General features: G+C 39.9%; 2 protein-coding genes across 2 annotated transcripts in view; both read right to left on the bottom strand.

Annotated features, from left to right (window-relative positions):
- Positions 1 to 1,026: 1,026 nt before the first annotated feature.
- Positions 1,027 to 3,534, bottom strand: LOC148890194 (PAK4-inhibitor inka2-like). The gene is made up of 2 exons (XM_089010264.1): positions 3,368 to 3,534; positions 1,027 to 2,340 (listed from the first exon to the last, which is right to left on the bottom strand). The coding sequence occupies exons 1-2, from the start codon at positions 3,368 to 3,370 to the stop codon at positions 1,360 to 1,362; spliced, it is 984 nt and encodes a 327-aa protein (XP_088866390.1). The 5' UTR covers positions 3,371 to 3,534; the 3' UTR covers positions 1,027 to 1,359.
- Positions 3,535 to 7,069: 3,535 nt separating this feature from the next.
- The window catches only part of LOC148890193 (guanine nucleotide-binding protein G(i) subunit alpha-2), a 44,536-nt gene continuing 33,284 nt past the window's right edge, over positions 7,070 to 18,321 (bottom strand). Inside the window, exons 3-9 of the mRNA XM_089009442.1 lie at positions 14,991 to 15,132; positions 13,222 to 13,382; positions 11,422 to 11,550; positions 10,687 to 10,816; positions 8,861 to 9,014; positions 7,624 to 7,820; positions 7,070 to 7,543 (exon numbers count right to left, since the gene is read on the bottom strand). Of these exons, the coding sequence (XP_088865568.1) occupies positions 7,630 to 7,820; positions 8,861 to 9,014; positions 10,687 to 10,816; positions 11,422 to 11,550; positions 13,222 to 13,382; positions 14,991 to 15,132 (907 nt within the window). The 3' untranslated portion in view covers positions 7,070 to 7,543; positions 7,624 to 7,629. The remainder of the gene's footprint in view (positions 7,544 to 7,623; positions 7,821 to 8,860; positions 9,015 to 10,686; positions 10,817 to 11,421; positions 11,551 to 13,221; positions 13,383 to 14,990; positions 15,133 to 18,321) is intronic.

Raw genomic sequence — 18,321 nt, 5'->3', positions numbered from 1 at the left:
TATACAGTGATACCTTGACTTATGAACTTAATTGGTTCCCAGACGGGGAGTGTAAGGCGAAAAGTGTGTATGCCAAAAATTTATTTACCATAGGAAACCATTAAAATGAGAATAATCCGTTCCCAGGTCCCCCAAAAAACATGATTTTCTACTTTCTAAGCCTTAAAACTACACAAAATATACCTTATAAATGTGCTATGGTATTATAATTAAATAAATAAACTGTCCAGTATAATAAAGTCGTTTTATTTACCTTTGTGATGGTCGTTGATGGCTTGATGCAATGGATAGCTTTTTGCATAAAGTGTTTCAAGGAACTCTGGGTTGTACATCTTGGTAATTGTGATATTGCGACAGCAACAGATGCAAGCAGACACACTAGAAACATCATTAAATGACCTTGTTGGTCTTTTCATTTCAAATTGAACTGATGGCTAGTGCGGCAGCCAATATGACTTCACAATGTTCACATATAAGGCGCACCTGTGTATAATGCGCAGGGTCATCAGAGAATCAAGGCTTTTGGGTGTGCCTTATACACCGGTAATATGGTAATTATATGATTTTGTTGGGAAAAAAATGTACCGTTCAAAATTATGGTATATTAGTCGTAATTTGTTCTGGTCATTACACGAACAATTCACGAAGTAGTAGTTTAATGGACATAAAACTGACCATTTATCCATTTTCTATTCTGCTTATCGGCAATCGATCAGGTCATGGTTGCGCTGGAGACTATTCCCAGCTGACTTTGTCCAAGAGGAAGGATACACCCTAAACTGGACGCCAGCCAATCGCAGGGCAAATAGGAAACAATCCTTCATACACACACTCACACAAAGACTAATTTAGAGTCTCCGATAAACCCAACATGAAGGTTTTGGGAACGTGGGAAAAAAAACCCAAAACCTCAGACGTGCGATGTGGGCGTGCTAACCACACGTTAGCTAACCAGAAAACGCCATGATTTAAACATTGTGGGCTAGGCACAAAATAACTTAAAAGATAAGACATACCATCTTTTAATGTGTATGATACATGTTTTTTTATTTGCATTGTAACAGTACAATTGGTTCCTTCAACTCCCCGTTTTGACTCACAATCCTTCACATACGAGTCAATGAACGCGGGGCATTTAAATAGTTACAGTAAAGTCTCGTTATATCGATATTCTCGGGAGTGGGAAAAAATATCGATATATCCGATCCTGCGGCATGTAAATTTTCTCCTTGCGTTCATAGAAATAGTATCATAATAAGCAGTACTATCGATATAACGAGACTTTACTGTATTTGCTATCTTAAGTATTAAAAAAAGGAAGAAACATGACGTCAAATACAAATAAAGTGACTCCGTGTGTCAGATGTAGCCAATGATGTCTTTGCATATGATGGGTTGCCTGCTCCCCGACTTCATCAGAGCGGCAAAATGGTAAAAGTCCGTGTCCAGTTCGTGAATAGCCGAGTGGGACTGGTGGAAAAAGGGGATCTTGGGTTCCGACGACACAACGGGACACGAGAGACGCTTGGGGGCGTTGGCGGTTCTGTTGAGGTGAGAGTCTGCGGACCTCATCGTCACTCTCTCCTCAACGCTCTTTGACAAGCCGGCGAGTTTCCTCCGCATGTTGCCTAAGAGGCTTCGTCCCAGTCTGCGTCTGGTTTTGGGTTTTGGTTCCGGAGGCTCGGCACATTCTGGTAGGTCCATCCAGTTCTGGACCAGGTCTGCAAAGCTGTTGTCTCCCAGAACTAGAGGTTGACGGCTGCGTCCTCTAGTTAGCAGAGCGTTGGCCCAGTCCTCCGGGTCGCCCGCCTCGAAAGACGTCCACCTCTCCAGACAAGCGTCCGACGTCGATTTAGGTCGAACGCGTCCATTCGACGCTCTGTTGGTGCGCAGGCAGGCGGAGGATGAGACGCGCACGTTCCTCGTCCTCCTGAGGACGACCCCCTCGTCCTGCCACGACGCCTCGGAGTACCCGGAGTCAAAGTCCAAACTTTTATGGCTGCTGGGCGAGTTGAGGCCGAGGCGACTGCTGCGGTCGTCGTCTTGGTCATCGTCCTCCTCTTCCTCCAAAGGGGTGGCCAGGCAGCAGGCCGAGTCGTACGTACTGGCCGTGCTGGCGCTGGACATTCGGAAACGGGCGCGTTGGTCTCTGGGACGGCAGGACGGAGGCAGAACGGACGGGTTGCTGACGGTAAAGGTGGGGAGCTGGTTGTTGCCGGGAGGGCGAATGTTTCTGCAGGTTGCGGGACACGTCCTCCTCAGATGCTTCAAGTCCTGAAGGGATCTCATCATGTAGTGCACGTGCTCCCTCAAACAGTCTCCGGACTCTCGGAGGCACAGCTAAGGAGTGATAAAATGTATATTTAGACATTGGGCAAAAAAAAATACATGCAGTTTTTGTAAATCCGATGAGACCGCATTCATCTTGCGTTTTGAAACAGGCACAACCAATTAATTGTTTTATTCCCCACCGATTAAACTCTGATAGCGCTATCTGCTCAAAAAACAGTAAAAGCAATTGAACAAAAATGGTTTCAAGGTGCAGTAAATGATTTATGCCGCTCTTTTTCAAAATAATTGCCGATTATTCTGTTATTATTGCGCTGATAATGTGACTTGTGACAGATTGCCGCTGCAACAGATTGTTTTTATTAAAACCACGTGAGACTGAGACCGTAACGCAGCTTTATCAAGTTCTTGGAGTTTTAACATTTTTACTTCTATAAATGGTCATTTGCATTGGCATATTTGGGCTGATTTAAGTAGTCTGTACATTTTCAACATTTTTAAATGAGAATCTGCATAATGTAACACAGCCCACCTTCTGCGCATCTTCATTATCAAAGTGAAGGTCCGTGACGGTATCATTCAATGTAAAGCCAATGTCCGTTCATTGACTTTGAGTGTGGAATGATTCAAGGGGGAAATCCAGACACGTGCACTGCATTTTCTAAACAGTGTGCATGTCTCCAAAGTGAAAACAGCTGCAACATATCAAACGGGACTCTCGTGGATCTTAATTTAGCTCTCACAAAAAGAGAGATACTGTGTCTTTAAGAAAGTTATAAGTAACACACTAGAGCAATTTAATATCTCAAAATTATTCCTGGGTTATATTTCTGATTAGTTGGAATGCAGTGGGTACCTCATGATTCAAATGTGTAAGGGGTCATGTGATGCTGACAAGGGGATGCAATACTGGGCCAAAAATGTGTGGAAACTATTCGACAGTCTGTGATGACGACATGATCATGATAATAAAAAAAGACATAAAAAGGAACATTAAAAATAACAACAAATAAAGTACATTGGTGGAAGCACCGCTTTGGCTCCGCAGCACTTCACGAGAATTTTGAGGAAAACTTACCATATCGTTTCCTCCGCTCTCAATAGAACACAAACGACGATGCAGTTTAAAACAGGAACTTCTTCTGCTGGAGTGGAACGAAAAATACTGCCATGAAGCTGCGTAAAAGGAGAGTCCTGAATGCCGGTGTTGACTACAGCTGCTCTGTCGAGTGCAGATGTGCTGATGTGCTTCAAGGTTTCACGTCTAGTCTGTTTTGGGTCTTTGCGTGCGATGCAATGGGCAGCCAATCAGAAACCGACTGATACATTGGATTGCAAAACGGCCAATCAGAGAGCAGCAAGCGCGAAGATGACGGTAGACCAAATGTAGAACCTTGAGACGATCTCAAATCGATTCAACAAGCATCCACTAATAAAATTATGATAACGAACACCCCCCCCAAAAAAAAAAAACACATTTTACCGTAAAACGGGTTTTATTCCACAGATATCAAGCATGGAAACATATGAATGTACCTTTTAGAACACTATAGTGTGACTTTTTCTTACCGAGTACTCTTTACTACGTTGTACTTTGCTCGCCTTTCACTGTCATGATAACACAGTTTCAAGAGCAGTATCAAAAATAACATTTTGAAATCCTCCAGAATCTTAAAATTGAATATCTGTATGAAAATTAAAAAGCAGATCAAAATATAGAAATATGTAAAATACAGTTGAGACTTTGTTGATGACAAAATTATTTCACCCTATTCAAATTTGCAGGTGTGCCTAATGAAGACCCCCAGCGTCCAAAATATTCATTATATTGGCACGTATGTCCTTTAGCCTCATGCTTTTGAGCTCCTGATGTATTGCAAGAAATGTATTATTATTATTATTATTATTATTACTCTTTCAACAGTAGCCAAAATGGAACTGTATAGTGCCACTTAGCAGTTTTTTTGACAACGATACTAGTGCAGCGTGTTCTACCGGAAACAAATTCCTTGTGTGTTCTACATACTTGGCAATAAAGATGATTCTGATTCTGATTCTGATTATTTACATCAAATGGCAGCAATTGATCAACCCATGCTAAAACCTAGAGTTTATTCCAAAACATTTGATCACATCTAGTCTGACAATATGTGATCCAAAATTACCCTCTATCTAAAGTGAAATACTATACTATACGAATATAATTGTGTGCGTGTGCGCGTGTGGATGCTTGTATGGATGGCAGCAGTAGGATACACGGTTGAATTGAACTTTCTGCCATCTAGTGGAGAAGCATTTAATGGCTTTGCATTGCTTGTGTATGTCAAACTGATTGCATTGATGTCTAAAAGTAATATTTGCCTCAGGCTACATTTTTTAAATCAATTTGCCAAGATTAAATTGTTAAAAAACAGCACAACCTGCCCTGTTTTTTTCGCTTTTTTGGACCAGATGTTCCCGAAATGAAGCACTTATTGCAAAGGTGGTGGTTCATTGTCATTCAAGTGTAAACAAATGCTTCAATCCGCACCTTTATAGATGGTTGTTCCCCAATGACTGTTCGCAGGCTAATCACCGCTTGAGCCTTTACGCTGTGATAGGAGCACTTGTGCTTTAGTGGCTGTGGCCACCGTTCAAGTGCAACATTAGCATACAGATCACGGTGACATGTCCGAACGTGCAAGACAACTGCATGACCTCTGACCCTCATCACGACGAGCTCCTTTGTGTAGCATTTACCTGCAAATGGGAACTAAACAACCCCCATTACAGCCGACATTTACATTGTAACGATTATCCCCCTATCTCCATGCAGAGGCGATCAGCAGTTTTAGCTAAACATGGTTGCCTGAAGCTACTTTAAGTATCAAATATTCACACTTTTAATAGATCATTTGATTCATCAACATTTAAACCCCACATTATTCAAATCACCAGCACGTTTGATCTCGCCTACCTTGACTTGCACGTGAATTGAGGTGCCATTTCATTCCAAACTCACAGGGTTCAATATGATGACAGTCCCCATTTTGCAGCAATTACAGGTTCGACTCTCCCAGTAGGGCTGTCGACAAGGTTGAGAAGTGTCTTCATGCAGAATTGTTGACCATTGTCCAGGGATTGTCCAAAACGATTAGGAATTCAGAAGCATTCAAAGTTCATTTCACTGGAATTAAGGGGCCAACGCTTGACGAGAAATTAGAAAAAAAAGCAACAAGTCAGTGACTTCCTTGCAGTTTACAGCGTAAGTTTACATGGAAGACCACTTCATGGCTTGAGTTGCCGTTGCCCCTAAACTCTTCCATATTCTTGTAATAAAGGTGAAAGTTGACTAAAGGGTATTTAGGGGCGAGAAAAGTTTGTCAAAACAGTCTTCAGACTTCGATGCTTGATTTTACACACCTGTGGCCAGGCCTCGCTATTAGGACACCTGATTCATTTGAATCGGATAGCAAATACTTTCGGTAAAATACGTGTTTGTGTGTGTATATATAATTTGTGTATGTGCGTGTTAACCCTGTTCATACCAATTTTTAAATATTTTTTAGTTGAGTAGTGCTTTCCATCGAAGTGGAACTGCCAACGTCGTCGCTTGGCAGTGAACGGTGTAGTCCTTGTCATGTCCACAAGATGGCTGTACAGTGTAATGTGTCCGAGAGGACGAGTGACGCTTGGGTAAACAAGTTTGTTTTGCCCACATGTTGCAGTTAGTTAAACACATTACAAACCAAAAAGTAAATCATCACATTTATCACCACGAAGTGCACTTTGTATGTAAAAACACAACACTGTGGGCGTGTGCTTTGTACGCGTCTGTCTAAACTTTTTCACATCACAAACGTCTGCATCTAAACAGAGGTGGTGGAAACTTTTTAGCAGCTCAATGTGCTTTTCTAATATTCTCTTTTCAAACCAAATTAACCTGAAATAACTCCAGAATATTCATTGAGAATTGTCATGATAACTATGCAATTTGTATCCATCAAATTTGACAGATAAGCAAACATGAATACTCATTACTGTGTGTGGAGGGGGGTCGTTACAGTATATAGTGATCCCTTGCTACTTCACGGTTCACTTATCACTGTTTCAGTGCACCACGGATTTTTTTTTTTTCAGAGAAAAAACGTTCAGAATAAAAAGAAAAAAGCCAAACGACTCACTGGTTTTGTCCATGGCTTTAGCTTGATTGCTTCCCAGCGCTAACGTCACCCAATGACAGCAGCCATGAGGATTGGCTGTGCATCTTCTCAGTCCCGCCCAGCACCCTGTCCGTTTTATCATGTGGGTTAATATAATAATAATAATAATAATAATAATATTTCATTTAAAAGTGCCTTTCAAAACTCTCAAGGACACTTTACAGTCATAAGTCTACTTGGCGGACTTTCGTCTATAATGTGTGGTCTTGGTCCCCGTTAACTGCGAAAAACGAGGGATTATTGTATGTACCTTCTTTGAGGTACCTTCATTTGTGAAAAAACAAATATTTGTGTAGAAAAAGATTTAAAAAGACATAAGCAAAACAGAAAAAAGTAAATATAAAAGTTATATACATATTAAGGGGAAAGACAATGCACGAGGGGTCAAGTGATCGCTACTTTTATTTAAATTAACTAATGTTGACTTCAATTTTTTTAATAGTAATCAAAATAAAGGGGAAAAAATGTTGCTATGAAAAATGCTATGACAGTAAAAACCGTGAAATGAAGTCGTTTAGCTATCAGTTAAACGACGTTTAAGTGTTAATATCAGTAAGAATATGGCCATTTCGTCTGTCTTTTATTAATATTTTTTATTCTGTCGGAATGTTAGATCATTTGTGCAGGTAAGTAATCAAGAGCCATCATGTTGAGTCATGCAGAACAATACAAGCTATAGATGATGATGAACCAATGTAAACGTTATCAACATGGACACAAACAAAAAACAACAACAATCCCGATATAAATCATATCTCGAGTCCATGCGTGTGCTTCATCTCTTTCAAAATAAGCTTGGCGTGATTAAAAACTGAATAACGAGACTCGCTAAAAGTAAAATGAAAGCATGTTTTTTTATATATTTAAAACAAAAAAAAAAGAGATAGAAGATAAACATGAATAAATGCTGATCTTGTGGTCGTAGCCCAAAGAGAGTTAACATCAAGTGGACGCGCTTGCAAGGCTGCTGGGCTTGGCAGTCTCTTGCAGGAGGAAAATGCGAGATGGCGGCTGGCCAGTGCAGTCGTTCAGGATGCGCCTTGAGTTCCTCTCTGGTAAGACAAAATGCAAAAACAGCGGCGTGAATTCACGGACATGAGAACACGCGTACTTGCTACTGACGCTCGATCACCTGCTCTCAAAAGAGGCCGCAGTCCTTCAAGTTGTTCTTGATGATGACGTCGGTGACGGCGTCAAACACAAACTGAACGTTCTTGGTGTCGGTGGCGCACGTGAAGTGCGGGTAGATCTCCTTGGTGTCCTTCTTTTTGTTCAGATCCTCGAATTTAGTCTGGATGTACGCCTGCGCTTCTTCATACTTGTCGGGGCCTGGAAGGCGATGAGAATGACGTGTTGACATCACACAAGAGGAGGACGGAAAGTGTCAAAATCTATCACGGTTGGGGTTGGCAGCGGTGTCGAAATGCAATCATTTTGTGCCTGTCATGTAGCTAACCCAAAAATATTCCGAACACCTCAATGAGTTAATATCGGCGCCCACAAACGCACTTAGCCCGCCTGCTTTTTGGTGCCTTTGAGTTGACCTTGAAAGATCATCATTGCATCATTTTTATTGGGGGCAACCCCGTTTCGTGGATTTTAGTCTATCGCAGGTGGTCCTGGTCCCTGTTCACCGCATAAAAACAGGGATTACTACTTTCTTTCCTTCCAATTAGCTTTTTTTGTCTTTCTCATGACTTTATTCTTATTTCTTTTTTCCTCTCTTCACTTCTTTTTATTTATCTAGCCATCCAGCTATCTATCGCGCTCACTATCTAGCTAGCTATTAGCTATCTATATATTAGTTAGATAGCTATCTATGTAGCTACCTATAAGCTAGATAGCTATCTATGGAGCTACCGATTAACTAGATAGCTATCCAGCTACCTATTAGCTAGATATCTATCCAGCTTCCTATTAGCTCGATAGCTATCCAGCTTCCTATTAGCTCGATAGCTATCCAGCTACCTATTAGCTAGATATCTATCCAGCTTCCTATTAGCTCGATAGCTATCCAGCTACCTATTAGCTCGATAGCTATCCAGCTTCCTATTAGCTAGATAGATAGATATCCAGCTACCTATTAGCTCGACAGCTATCCATCTACCCATTCGCTAGATAGCTATCTATCTACCTAACTTTTAGCTATGTCATTGAGCGTTTTGAAATGTGCTATAAATACAATGACTTATTATTATTATTATTATTATTAGCTATCTGTCTATTTGAGTTACTTCCGGGTTGAGTGAAGGCAGGCGTGTATGGCTGCCGCTGCTCACCCACAGAACAACTTATCCTGTGACTGTAAGGTGACCATGAGAGTTTTAAAATGCACTTATAAATGAATGATTATCATGCAGGTATCATACCGGTATATTCCGGGAAGCAGATGGTCAGCGGGCTCTGGGTGATCTTCTCCTGGAACAGGTCCTTCTTGTTGAGGAAGAGGATAATGGACGTCTCGGTGAACCATTTGTTGTTGCAGATGGAGTCAAACAGCTTCATGCTCTCGTGCATGCGGTTCTGGTGTGGGATGGATGCACGCAGGTTAAAGGGGGGAGCAACATTTCAAAATATTTTTTAGAGGGAAAAGCGGCCGTTTGCCCCCCCCCCCCCATAAGTTGCAAATATGAGAACAAATCTGTTCAAACAAGACCTTGACAATCGAGTCAATTTGGAATGTGGCAAATATTTTTCAGAAGAATATGCCTCAAGTTGTATTCAAAAAATAAGAAATTATTGTATTAGATCAGGGGTGTCAAAGTCATTTTTTGCCGCGGGCCACATTTCAACAGTAGCCAAAATGGAACTGTATAGTGCCACTTAGCAGTTTTTTTTGACAACGATACTAGTGCAGCGTGTTCTACCGGAAACAAATTCCTTGTGTGTCCTACATACTTGGCAATAAAGATGATTCTGATTCTGATTCTGATTGTAGTTATGGTTTCCTCTCGAGGGCCGTTATGAATTTGGGGAACCCATTAGAATGTTTAAATCTCTTCAAATATAACATATAGAGCACACAGCAAATTAATGAATAACTCGTTTTCAAATCTGAAGTCAAGAATAATGACTTTTATTGTGGTTGACATCCAAAAATATGAAATTTTGGCTCAGATTTTAGTAATCATCATGGAATTTAACAAGTTTGATTTGCTTTCGCGGGTCGAGAAAAATGATGTGGCGGGCCGGATTTGGCCCGCGGGCCTTGACTTTGACACCTGCGTATTAGATGATACAATCCTACATATACACAGCTGCACATATGTTTTTATACTTTTGCACTGTGTACAGTTCTTTTCTGAAACATTTTTGTGTATGTAATACTTTGACCGAACCCCATCCCCTTTCAATTTTGCTAATGTAGATTTTTCTTGTGAAGGGCAGGGGGTGCTGGTAAAGTGCTGGTCAGACCTCTGGCAATGTTTTCCCTCCCACAAGGGGGAAGCATTTGCCTTTTGTCCATGTTAGCGCTTTGTTATAGTTTCAGCGATATAAATCAATATACATTGGATTGTATTGTATTTTGTGCAGACACCCCCATTTCAAGCTCAGATAACTCCAGACCCAGATAACTTAGGAATTAACTCTTTTTTTCTGATGAAAGAAGAGAGTCGAATGTTTCTTACGCTGCATTTAATTTTTATGTAGTCCTAAAACTTAATATTCTCTGGGTCCTGCAATTTGAGTGAAATGACAAAAACCCTGGCACTGGAGTGGACACATTTTTGTGCATCATCTGGCAGTGAATGAGTTAATGAGAATGGCACTGAATGTTCTTCTCTTATAATAATAAATAATAATAATAATAATAATAATAATAATAATAATAATAGATTTGATTTATAAGCACCTTTCAAAACTCTCATGGTCACTTTACAATCAAAGGATAGATTTTTTCTGTGGGTGAGCAGTGGCAGCCATACGCGCCAGCGTTCACTCAACCCAGAAGTAATTCAAATAGGTAGAAATCTAGCTAGCTAGCCAATCGATAGCCAACAGATACCTAGCTAGATAGCCAGCCAACTAGATACCTAATAGATAGATAGCTAGATAGCGAGCTAGCTAGCCAGCCAGATAGCTAATAGATAGCAAATTTTGACAAATGAATGTGACTATTCAATCCAATCAAATAACATGACATTGACTTCAATCAAGTGTTTCATTCTAGATGTCATTCATGTCGTGAACTCACCATCTCTTCATCCTCAGCCAAGACCAAATCATAAGCACTCATAGCAACACAGAAAATGATGGCGGTAACTCCCTCGAAACAGTGGATCCACTTCTTCCTTTCGGAGCGTTGCCCTCCGACATCAAACATCCTGTAAACACACAAGACACGAACGCGACCTTTCAGTGTTTTTTTTTTTTCCTAGGGATTGGGGGATGGGTGGCATGAGTGCAGGAGACACACAACACGACCACCCCTATAGACTTGTCAACACATCCTATTAAGAATAGGGAGGTCTCGGAAAACCCCTTGAAAATTTTGACAGCCTCTGAATTAGACACACAATAGAAGAAGAAAAAAATACCCACTTTGTGTTTTCCTTTGTTTAATTGTGTGGGCCCACCAATGGAGGTTGTGTGTCTATATGAAAAACATCTTGAGCGCAGATGACCCAATGGGGATTTTGTGTGTGCACATAACAGTCGCGGATTACTCATGTAACTTTCCATTCGAACAGTCCAGGAACTGCAAACTGGACACACCTCTTATTTTTATTTGTATGTAAGTCATGTAAGGGCATGCAAAAAAAAGAGTTTCATAAATAGTCTGCCCAATTCCAACACTTCACGCAAGCAGAAAATGTTTTCCTTTTAGCTAGCAGCGCATGGTCTTTACTGAAAGCAGTACTTTCTTGTCAGCAACATCATACGCCAACTAAATGACTTGGTAGCACTGCGTAGACGAAAAGCGGCTTACTTGAAGTGCAAGTCTTTAAAGGTGAAGTGTGTTTCCACAATGCCCGTAGTCTTGACTCGGGTTCGGAGCACATCTTGCTGTGTGGGGATGTAATCAGGCTTGGCTATCCTCTCCAAGTCGTTCAAATAGCTGTGGAGAGAGGGGGGAAACAAAAGATTCAATTTTCATCATGGAAAGCAACTGAGTTGGACAGAAAAGTTCCTTCAAGTTAAAAGCAGCACATGTTCCCTCACACGCAGCTGAGAAATAGAGAAAAGGAGCTCAAACTGGCTGGGCGACAACGAATACTGACAACCCAGCAGTGAGGATCAAATTTATGACCGACCAAATTGCAGGAGTGCATATTCACTTATAGCGATTACACAACAGTGGGTGAAAAATGTTTTATAATAATAATAATAATAATAATACATTTCATTTATTAGCGCCTTTCAAAACTCTCAAGGACACTTTACAGTCACGAGATATTTTTTCTGCAGGTGAGCAGCGGCAGCCACACGCGCCAGCGTTCACTCAACCCGGAAGTAGCGTGGTCATCATAAGAAAACCTTTGTTTAGAGCTGAGACGGGCGATATTTTTTTTTTTTTTTTAATAGACAGGCGAAAAAATTAATGAACAAACAAATAAATATATACATTGTTAAATGAATAAATAAATAAATAAATAACATTTTGTGACAAATAAAACTTTAAAAATATGTATCATGAATGTAACTCTAAAATTCAAATTTAGAGGTCATAAAAAACAAATATGTGTCTGTAAAACAATTTAAAAATCACAATTATTTTACATGGTGATGAAATAAATACAAAATTAATGAGGACAATGTTGTAAAAAAAATTGAAAAATATGTATCATGAATGTAACTCTAAAAATCAAATTTATTGGTAATTAAAAAAAATAAAACAAATATGTGTCTGTAAAATCATTCATTTACAATCATGTTATTATTTTACATGGTGATTAAATAAGTAAAAAAATAAATGAATACAATTTTGTAATAAATAAAACTTTTAAAATATGTATTATGAATGTAACTCTAAAATTCAAATTGACAGGTAATTAAAAAAAAATCTAACAAATAATATCTGTAAAATGTTTCATTTAAAATCATGGTGACTAAATAAAAAAATAAATGAATAACATTTCAAAATCAGAAAACCTTTATTCGTCCCACAATGGGGAAATTTGCAGTCCACAGCAGCAATTTGAAAGGGGATTTTGTAACAAATAAAACTTTAAAAATATATACCATGAATTTAACTATGTGTCAACAAATTTACCCGTAATTAACAAACAAATAAAATCTGTCTGTAAAATTATTCATTTAAAATCATTTTATTATTTTATATGGCGACGTCATAGTAATTTAAGCAACAAAACATGCGTCAACATGCCGCCAGATATATTACTCAAGGATATACGTATATTCTTTATCCTGCGCAAAAAATGACACATACTCCTGCGGAAAAGTGGCTTTGTTGTAAACCTTTTTTATTTCTGTATGACTGTATTTTACTGCCTCTACAGTGGCCAAGGCGTGCACACCAGAAGGAGCACAATATAAAAAAAATAAAAAACAACATAAAAATGAATCTATTTTGTGACTCGAATAAAATCAACTTTTATTTTAGCACAAAAGTCATTCCAAGGATAATTACTTTAGTCTCAATATGATAGCTCAAGCGTGTACAAAATGCGTCCTGTGATTGGCTGGTGACCAGTCCAGGGTGTTCTGCCTATAACCCGAGTTAACCGGTGTAGTTACAGCTGATTGGATGGAAAGAATGGTCACTCACTAGGACGCGGAGTCATTGAGCTGATACTCGCGGGCTCGAGTGAAACAGCTCTGCACGCCGCCGTCGGCCCAAAGTCGCTGGATGACATTGGACAGGTCATCCGGCAAGATGCCCTGTTCCTCTGCGGCCGCAGACAGGGCAAACAGTTGCCGGGCGTCGTCCTGACAACACATAACAAAACACATCCGACAAATTGCGTCATTGTTCCTGAGGAATTGCAGGATGACATTCTCTGGGATAAAGTGAGACTGAATGAATGAACATACAATCAGGATTAATGATGCTTTTCCATTCAAGAATACAATTTTAGGGGGGGGGGGGGACTTGTAGGGATTTGAGAACCTCACTGCAACTACTGTTGTCTCAAATCGGATTAACAATATTTTTCGCACTATTCGGCACTTTGGAGTATAAGGAGCACCGTCAATGAATGGCCTATTTTAAAACAGTTTTCATACATAGCGCATTATAAGGTAGAGAGAGAAAGGCTAAAGGGAATACAACACAATACAGGATTATTTATAAAGCGCTTTCAGAACCAATGCAGCTGTCACAAAGTGCTTTAAAGGATTTTAAAAATATTACATCCAAGGAAATACGATATTGATCCATATATAAGGCGCATCAGATTATATGGCGCGTTGTTGGCTTTTGAGGAAATGGAATGCTTTTAGGTACACCTTAAATACGGTACTTTTTTTACTCATGAATTTCAAAGAAACTTGAAAAACGTAGCAGTTCTCAGAAACCACACTGGGCTGAACAGAGACTGGACATAAAATATATTTTATTGATCATCACAAGCGGAACGACAGTTGATAGTGAAAATCCTCCTGTTGAAAAGTTGTTGTTTTTTTCCAGTGTCTTGAAGCGTGACAGAAACACGCCCCAGGACAGAATTTGCTGCACCCGGCGAGATTCGGTCAAAAGAATATACAGCTCAAACTCCCAACTGATTTCCTGGTCGTTTCTGACATCAAGCGCTGATGCGTATGTGCAACTGTCGCAGCTTGGAATTGAAGCGGATTTACGTGGGACAGGAGATGTGAAGTAGTCTCTTTTTGTCAATGCATGCTCCAGCTTTGTGTTTGCTGTCAACATTTAGCTTATAGCAGATGTGCACATTTCACCATGACGTCCTTGATCCACAGGTGAAAAGGAAGCTTTGATCCTCTCCTCTTTCATCTAGAACTGCTTCATACAACAAAGAGGGTGCAGGAATTGCTCAAGATTGAATGACTGTCCGTGTCTTTAGTGTTGTGTCACATTATTTGTTATTTCGTTTTTGTTGTTGTTTTGACTTCAAGATGGCGCAGCGAGAGTGGCTGCCTTTACAGCAACTCCTGTATTTTGTTTTTCTACTTCTTCCTTTCCTTTCCTCTTACTTTCATCACTTTGCCGCTGTGATATGTAAATTTCTCCACTGTGAGACTAATAAAGGCTAATCCAATCCAATTTCCCCTCGAGATAGAGAATCCATGGTGTGTAAATTACACCCCCACACACACACACAAAATCCTCTGAACATAATGTGGGCGTTGAAGACGAAGTCGAGAGAGCAGCTTTGATGGCGATCGTAAGAGATTATATCGGTCCACGGAGCAAATTAAGTACACTGCACTTGAAGATGTTTTCCTTCGATGAAGATGTATTTAACGCCTCATTCTCATTCATTCTCCGGGTACTGACAGGTCACTCGTCATATTCTAGCAAGCCAAGTGCAATTTTAAAACCATAACACAAGGCGATGAATATTGAATTGGCCTTACCGCCCTTGCGGCGTCCTCGTAGTCAATCTTCAGGTTGGCCATGGCTTTGATGATAGCCATGATAGATTGGATGGTGTTGCTGTACACAACTGCTCTGTACTGCTTGCACTCTTCTTCTGAGTAGCCATCCTCGTGGATAATCCTGAGAGACGAAAAATAAGGAAGCATGTCATTGAACGTAAAAATGATTGTCGAGTAAATTGAGCTTGAAATGACGCTGACATTTTTCGAACGCTCCTCCAAAGGAAATAAAAATGTGAGTGCGTGCGTGTGAAAGGGGAGAAGATTAAAATGTCCGACGCTTGATGCCAACATCGTCGATCCAATTTCCGATGATTAACAAATCGGTGTCAGCATCGCGTTAAAAGCAACATGGGTAAAGTGATAAATAACATGGTTGATCATGTTTTGACATTTTTCAATGTCATGAAGAGTTTATCACAATTATTATGTGTTCATACAATCCAGAGCGAAACACTTGGGATGTCAAGTGAATATTTTAAGTTGGAATGGCGCAGATACAAGGTATTCAGCAAGAAGATAAAAAACTGACATTGAGTACCATATTTTTCCATGTATAAAGCACACCGGAATATAAGGCGCACCCCCAATGAATGGTGTATTTTCAATTTGTTTCCATATACAATGATACATTGGCTTACAAACTTAATTGGTTCCCAGACAGAGTGTGTAATGCGAAAAGTGTGTATCCCAAAAATTAATTTTCCATAGGAAACCATTAAAATGAGAATAATCCGTTCCCAAGTCCCCATAAAACATGATTTTTTACTAAATAAGCCTTAAAACGACACAAAATATACCTTATTTTTACGTATAATAAATGTGCTATTGTATTGTAATGAAAGTAATACACTGTACTATATAATAAAGTATCCGTGATAAATCCTTGAAGACGAATGACGTATGCACTCAGAGAAAGGGGGTGTGGAAAAGTAGGCCGGCAGTGGCGCTGTTCGGTCATATGGTTTGGTGTTCTTCCAACGAAAATTACTCTGCCAGCCATTGTGGGGCGGCGTTCCGTGTGTATACCGAAAAATCATTTGTCTGCCAAGGTTAAATTTTCATAAATGTAACGTTCGTAAACCAAAAAGTTCGTAAGCCAAGGGGTTCGTGAACCGAGGTATCACTGTATAAGGCGCACCTTTAATGAATGAAAAATTGTTTAAAAAAAAATAATATATAAATATAGAAAACCTGTTGTGGCTCAATATTACTTCACATATAAGGCGCAGGGTCATCAATCAAGGCTCTTGGGTGCGCCTTATACACCGGAAAATACAGTAGTTGATCCTTAGAAATTATCGGCATCTCAAAAATAATTGAAGAATAGATCATCTGTATTGGTGAGTACACAAAAAGAGTAGGTCTGAAAAAATAGAATGGGACTTCTCTACTGAATATGAATGACAATAAATTGGTACTTTCATTTGAATGCATGCGGGTCAAAAATCGCGTCAATGATTCAAGCTGCACTTTTAGGCTGACGTTCATGAAAAATGCAAAGGCAAAGCTTTAAGGACATCGAGTTCGTGTCGGCGCTTGCTTGGCCATCATTAGAAATCAGAACATGAGCAAGAGATGTGCGGATTCTCACGATCACAGGCCGTTTTTCGAAGGGACGGGCATCTGACTACATTTGCTTGATCGATGTGGGGTGAAATAAGTTCATGGAAAAGTCGGTCTGAATCTTAGGGAATTACTGTTCCCATTGCCAGTGATGTCGCAAGCAAAACTATTGCTACCTGGAGGATTGATTGTGTTCAAGCTCATCAAGCTCATTGCGAGTTTTCAAATGCGCGTGCCAAAATTTGAACTGCAAAGTGCAATGATCAAAAACACCATGGAAGGAAAATATAAGATATCTCTCAATGTTGTCATAATAATAATCATAATAATAAGAAGAAGAAGCATAATAATAATCAGAACAACAACAATTGTAATAACAATAATAATGATCATCATAATCATGTCTGCAATGAGAAAAAAAGGAGTGTCAACGCAGGGTGCCGATACGTATAGGGAACTGTCGCGGCTTGTAATTGAAGTGGATTTACGTGGGACAGGAGATGTGAGACAATCTCTTCTTGTCATTGGATGCTACAGCTTTGTGTTTGCTTTCAACATTTAGCTTGTAGCAGACGTGCACATTCCACCATGACAGCAAAGATCCACTGGTGAAAAGGATGATTTGATCCACTCTGGTTTCGTCTGCTTCATACAACAAAGTGGGTGCAGAGAGTACTTAAGATTGAATGATTGTCTTGTGTTGTGTCACGTTATTTATTTTTTTTACTTCAAGATGGCACCGCAAAAGTGGCTGCCTTTACAGCAGCTCCTATATTTTGTTTTTCTACTTCTTCCTTTCCTTTGCCTTACTTTCATCGCTTTGCGGCTGTGAAATGTAAATGTATCTACTGTGAGACTAATCAAGGCTAATCCAATAAGTGCCGCTTTGAGATCCTAGTGACTTTTTGGGGGGTACCCCATGCTAATGCTTTATATCCTAACTAAGAAGTCATCGCCTATTAGTTAAACTTCAACAGATCACAAGCATGTCACCCTACAAAACAAAGTCATATCTCAACGCACCACTCTCTTAAAAAAATGATGACAAATCAAGATCAAACATTCTGGAAATGACATCCTGACATGATGGCCTGATAGAAACACGAGCTGCGTTGCTAACACAGATGAGGAGATGCTGAGACATCAATCAGCATCTCCAACAGGTTTATGAGGGTCCAGAGACAGACGTCACACCCAGAATGCTCAATAGCGAGCGGTGTACTAAATGAAACCTCATTAAAATGCGAGTGAGCCCGCTGAGAAGCGGCAAGATAGCTTGGAAGATGAAATAAGCCCCCCCACTCCCCTCTGTTTACCCTTCAAACAAACAATACTTTGAAAAGTGGAGCTTTGATTGGTTTGATTGCGACACATGCTGAGAAGCTACCGTCATGTCAAGAACGTAATTTAAAAACGCCAAACGTACTGAGGATTAACTGTCGTACGGGTTGCATTTGGGAGTATTGAAATGTATTCTCCCTCGCTGTCGACAGAAGATAGACTCTGCAGTAAACAGCGTTCATGTATGTGTTCTTGTATGTCAAAAGTCTCAACACACAACTCCTGTTTTTTTGTGCGTTAAGCTTGTGTCTTCTTACAACCTACAGTGTGTGCATGGTGTACTCCAAATGACTGAAACAGCATCACACATCACAGGATACTCACCGTGTATTGTTATTGTAGCATAACATATGCTGCATAGTCACACTGTTCTTGATTTTGATTGGACAGGATTGAGGGGAAA

This window comes from Hippocampus bargibanti, linkage group LG12 (genome assembly GCF_051943395.1).
Source record: "Hippocampus bargibanti isolate YZ-2025 linkage group LG12, ASM5194339v1, whole genome shotgun sequence".
Classification (NCBI taxonomy): domain Eukaryota; kingdom Metazoa; phylum Chordata; class Actinopteri; order Syngnathiformes; family Syngnathidae; genus Hippocampus; species Hippocampus bargibanti.
The sequence above is the reverse complement of the archived record's forward strand: the minus strand, read 5'-3'. Positions and strand labels throughout refer to the sequence as shown.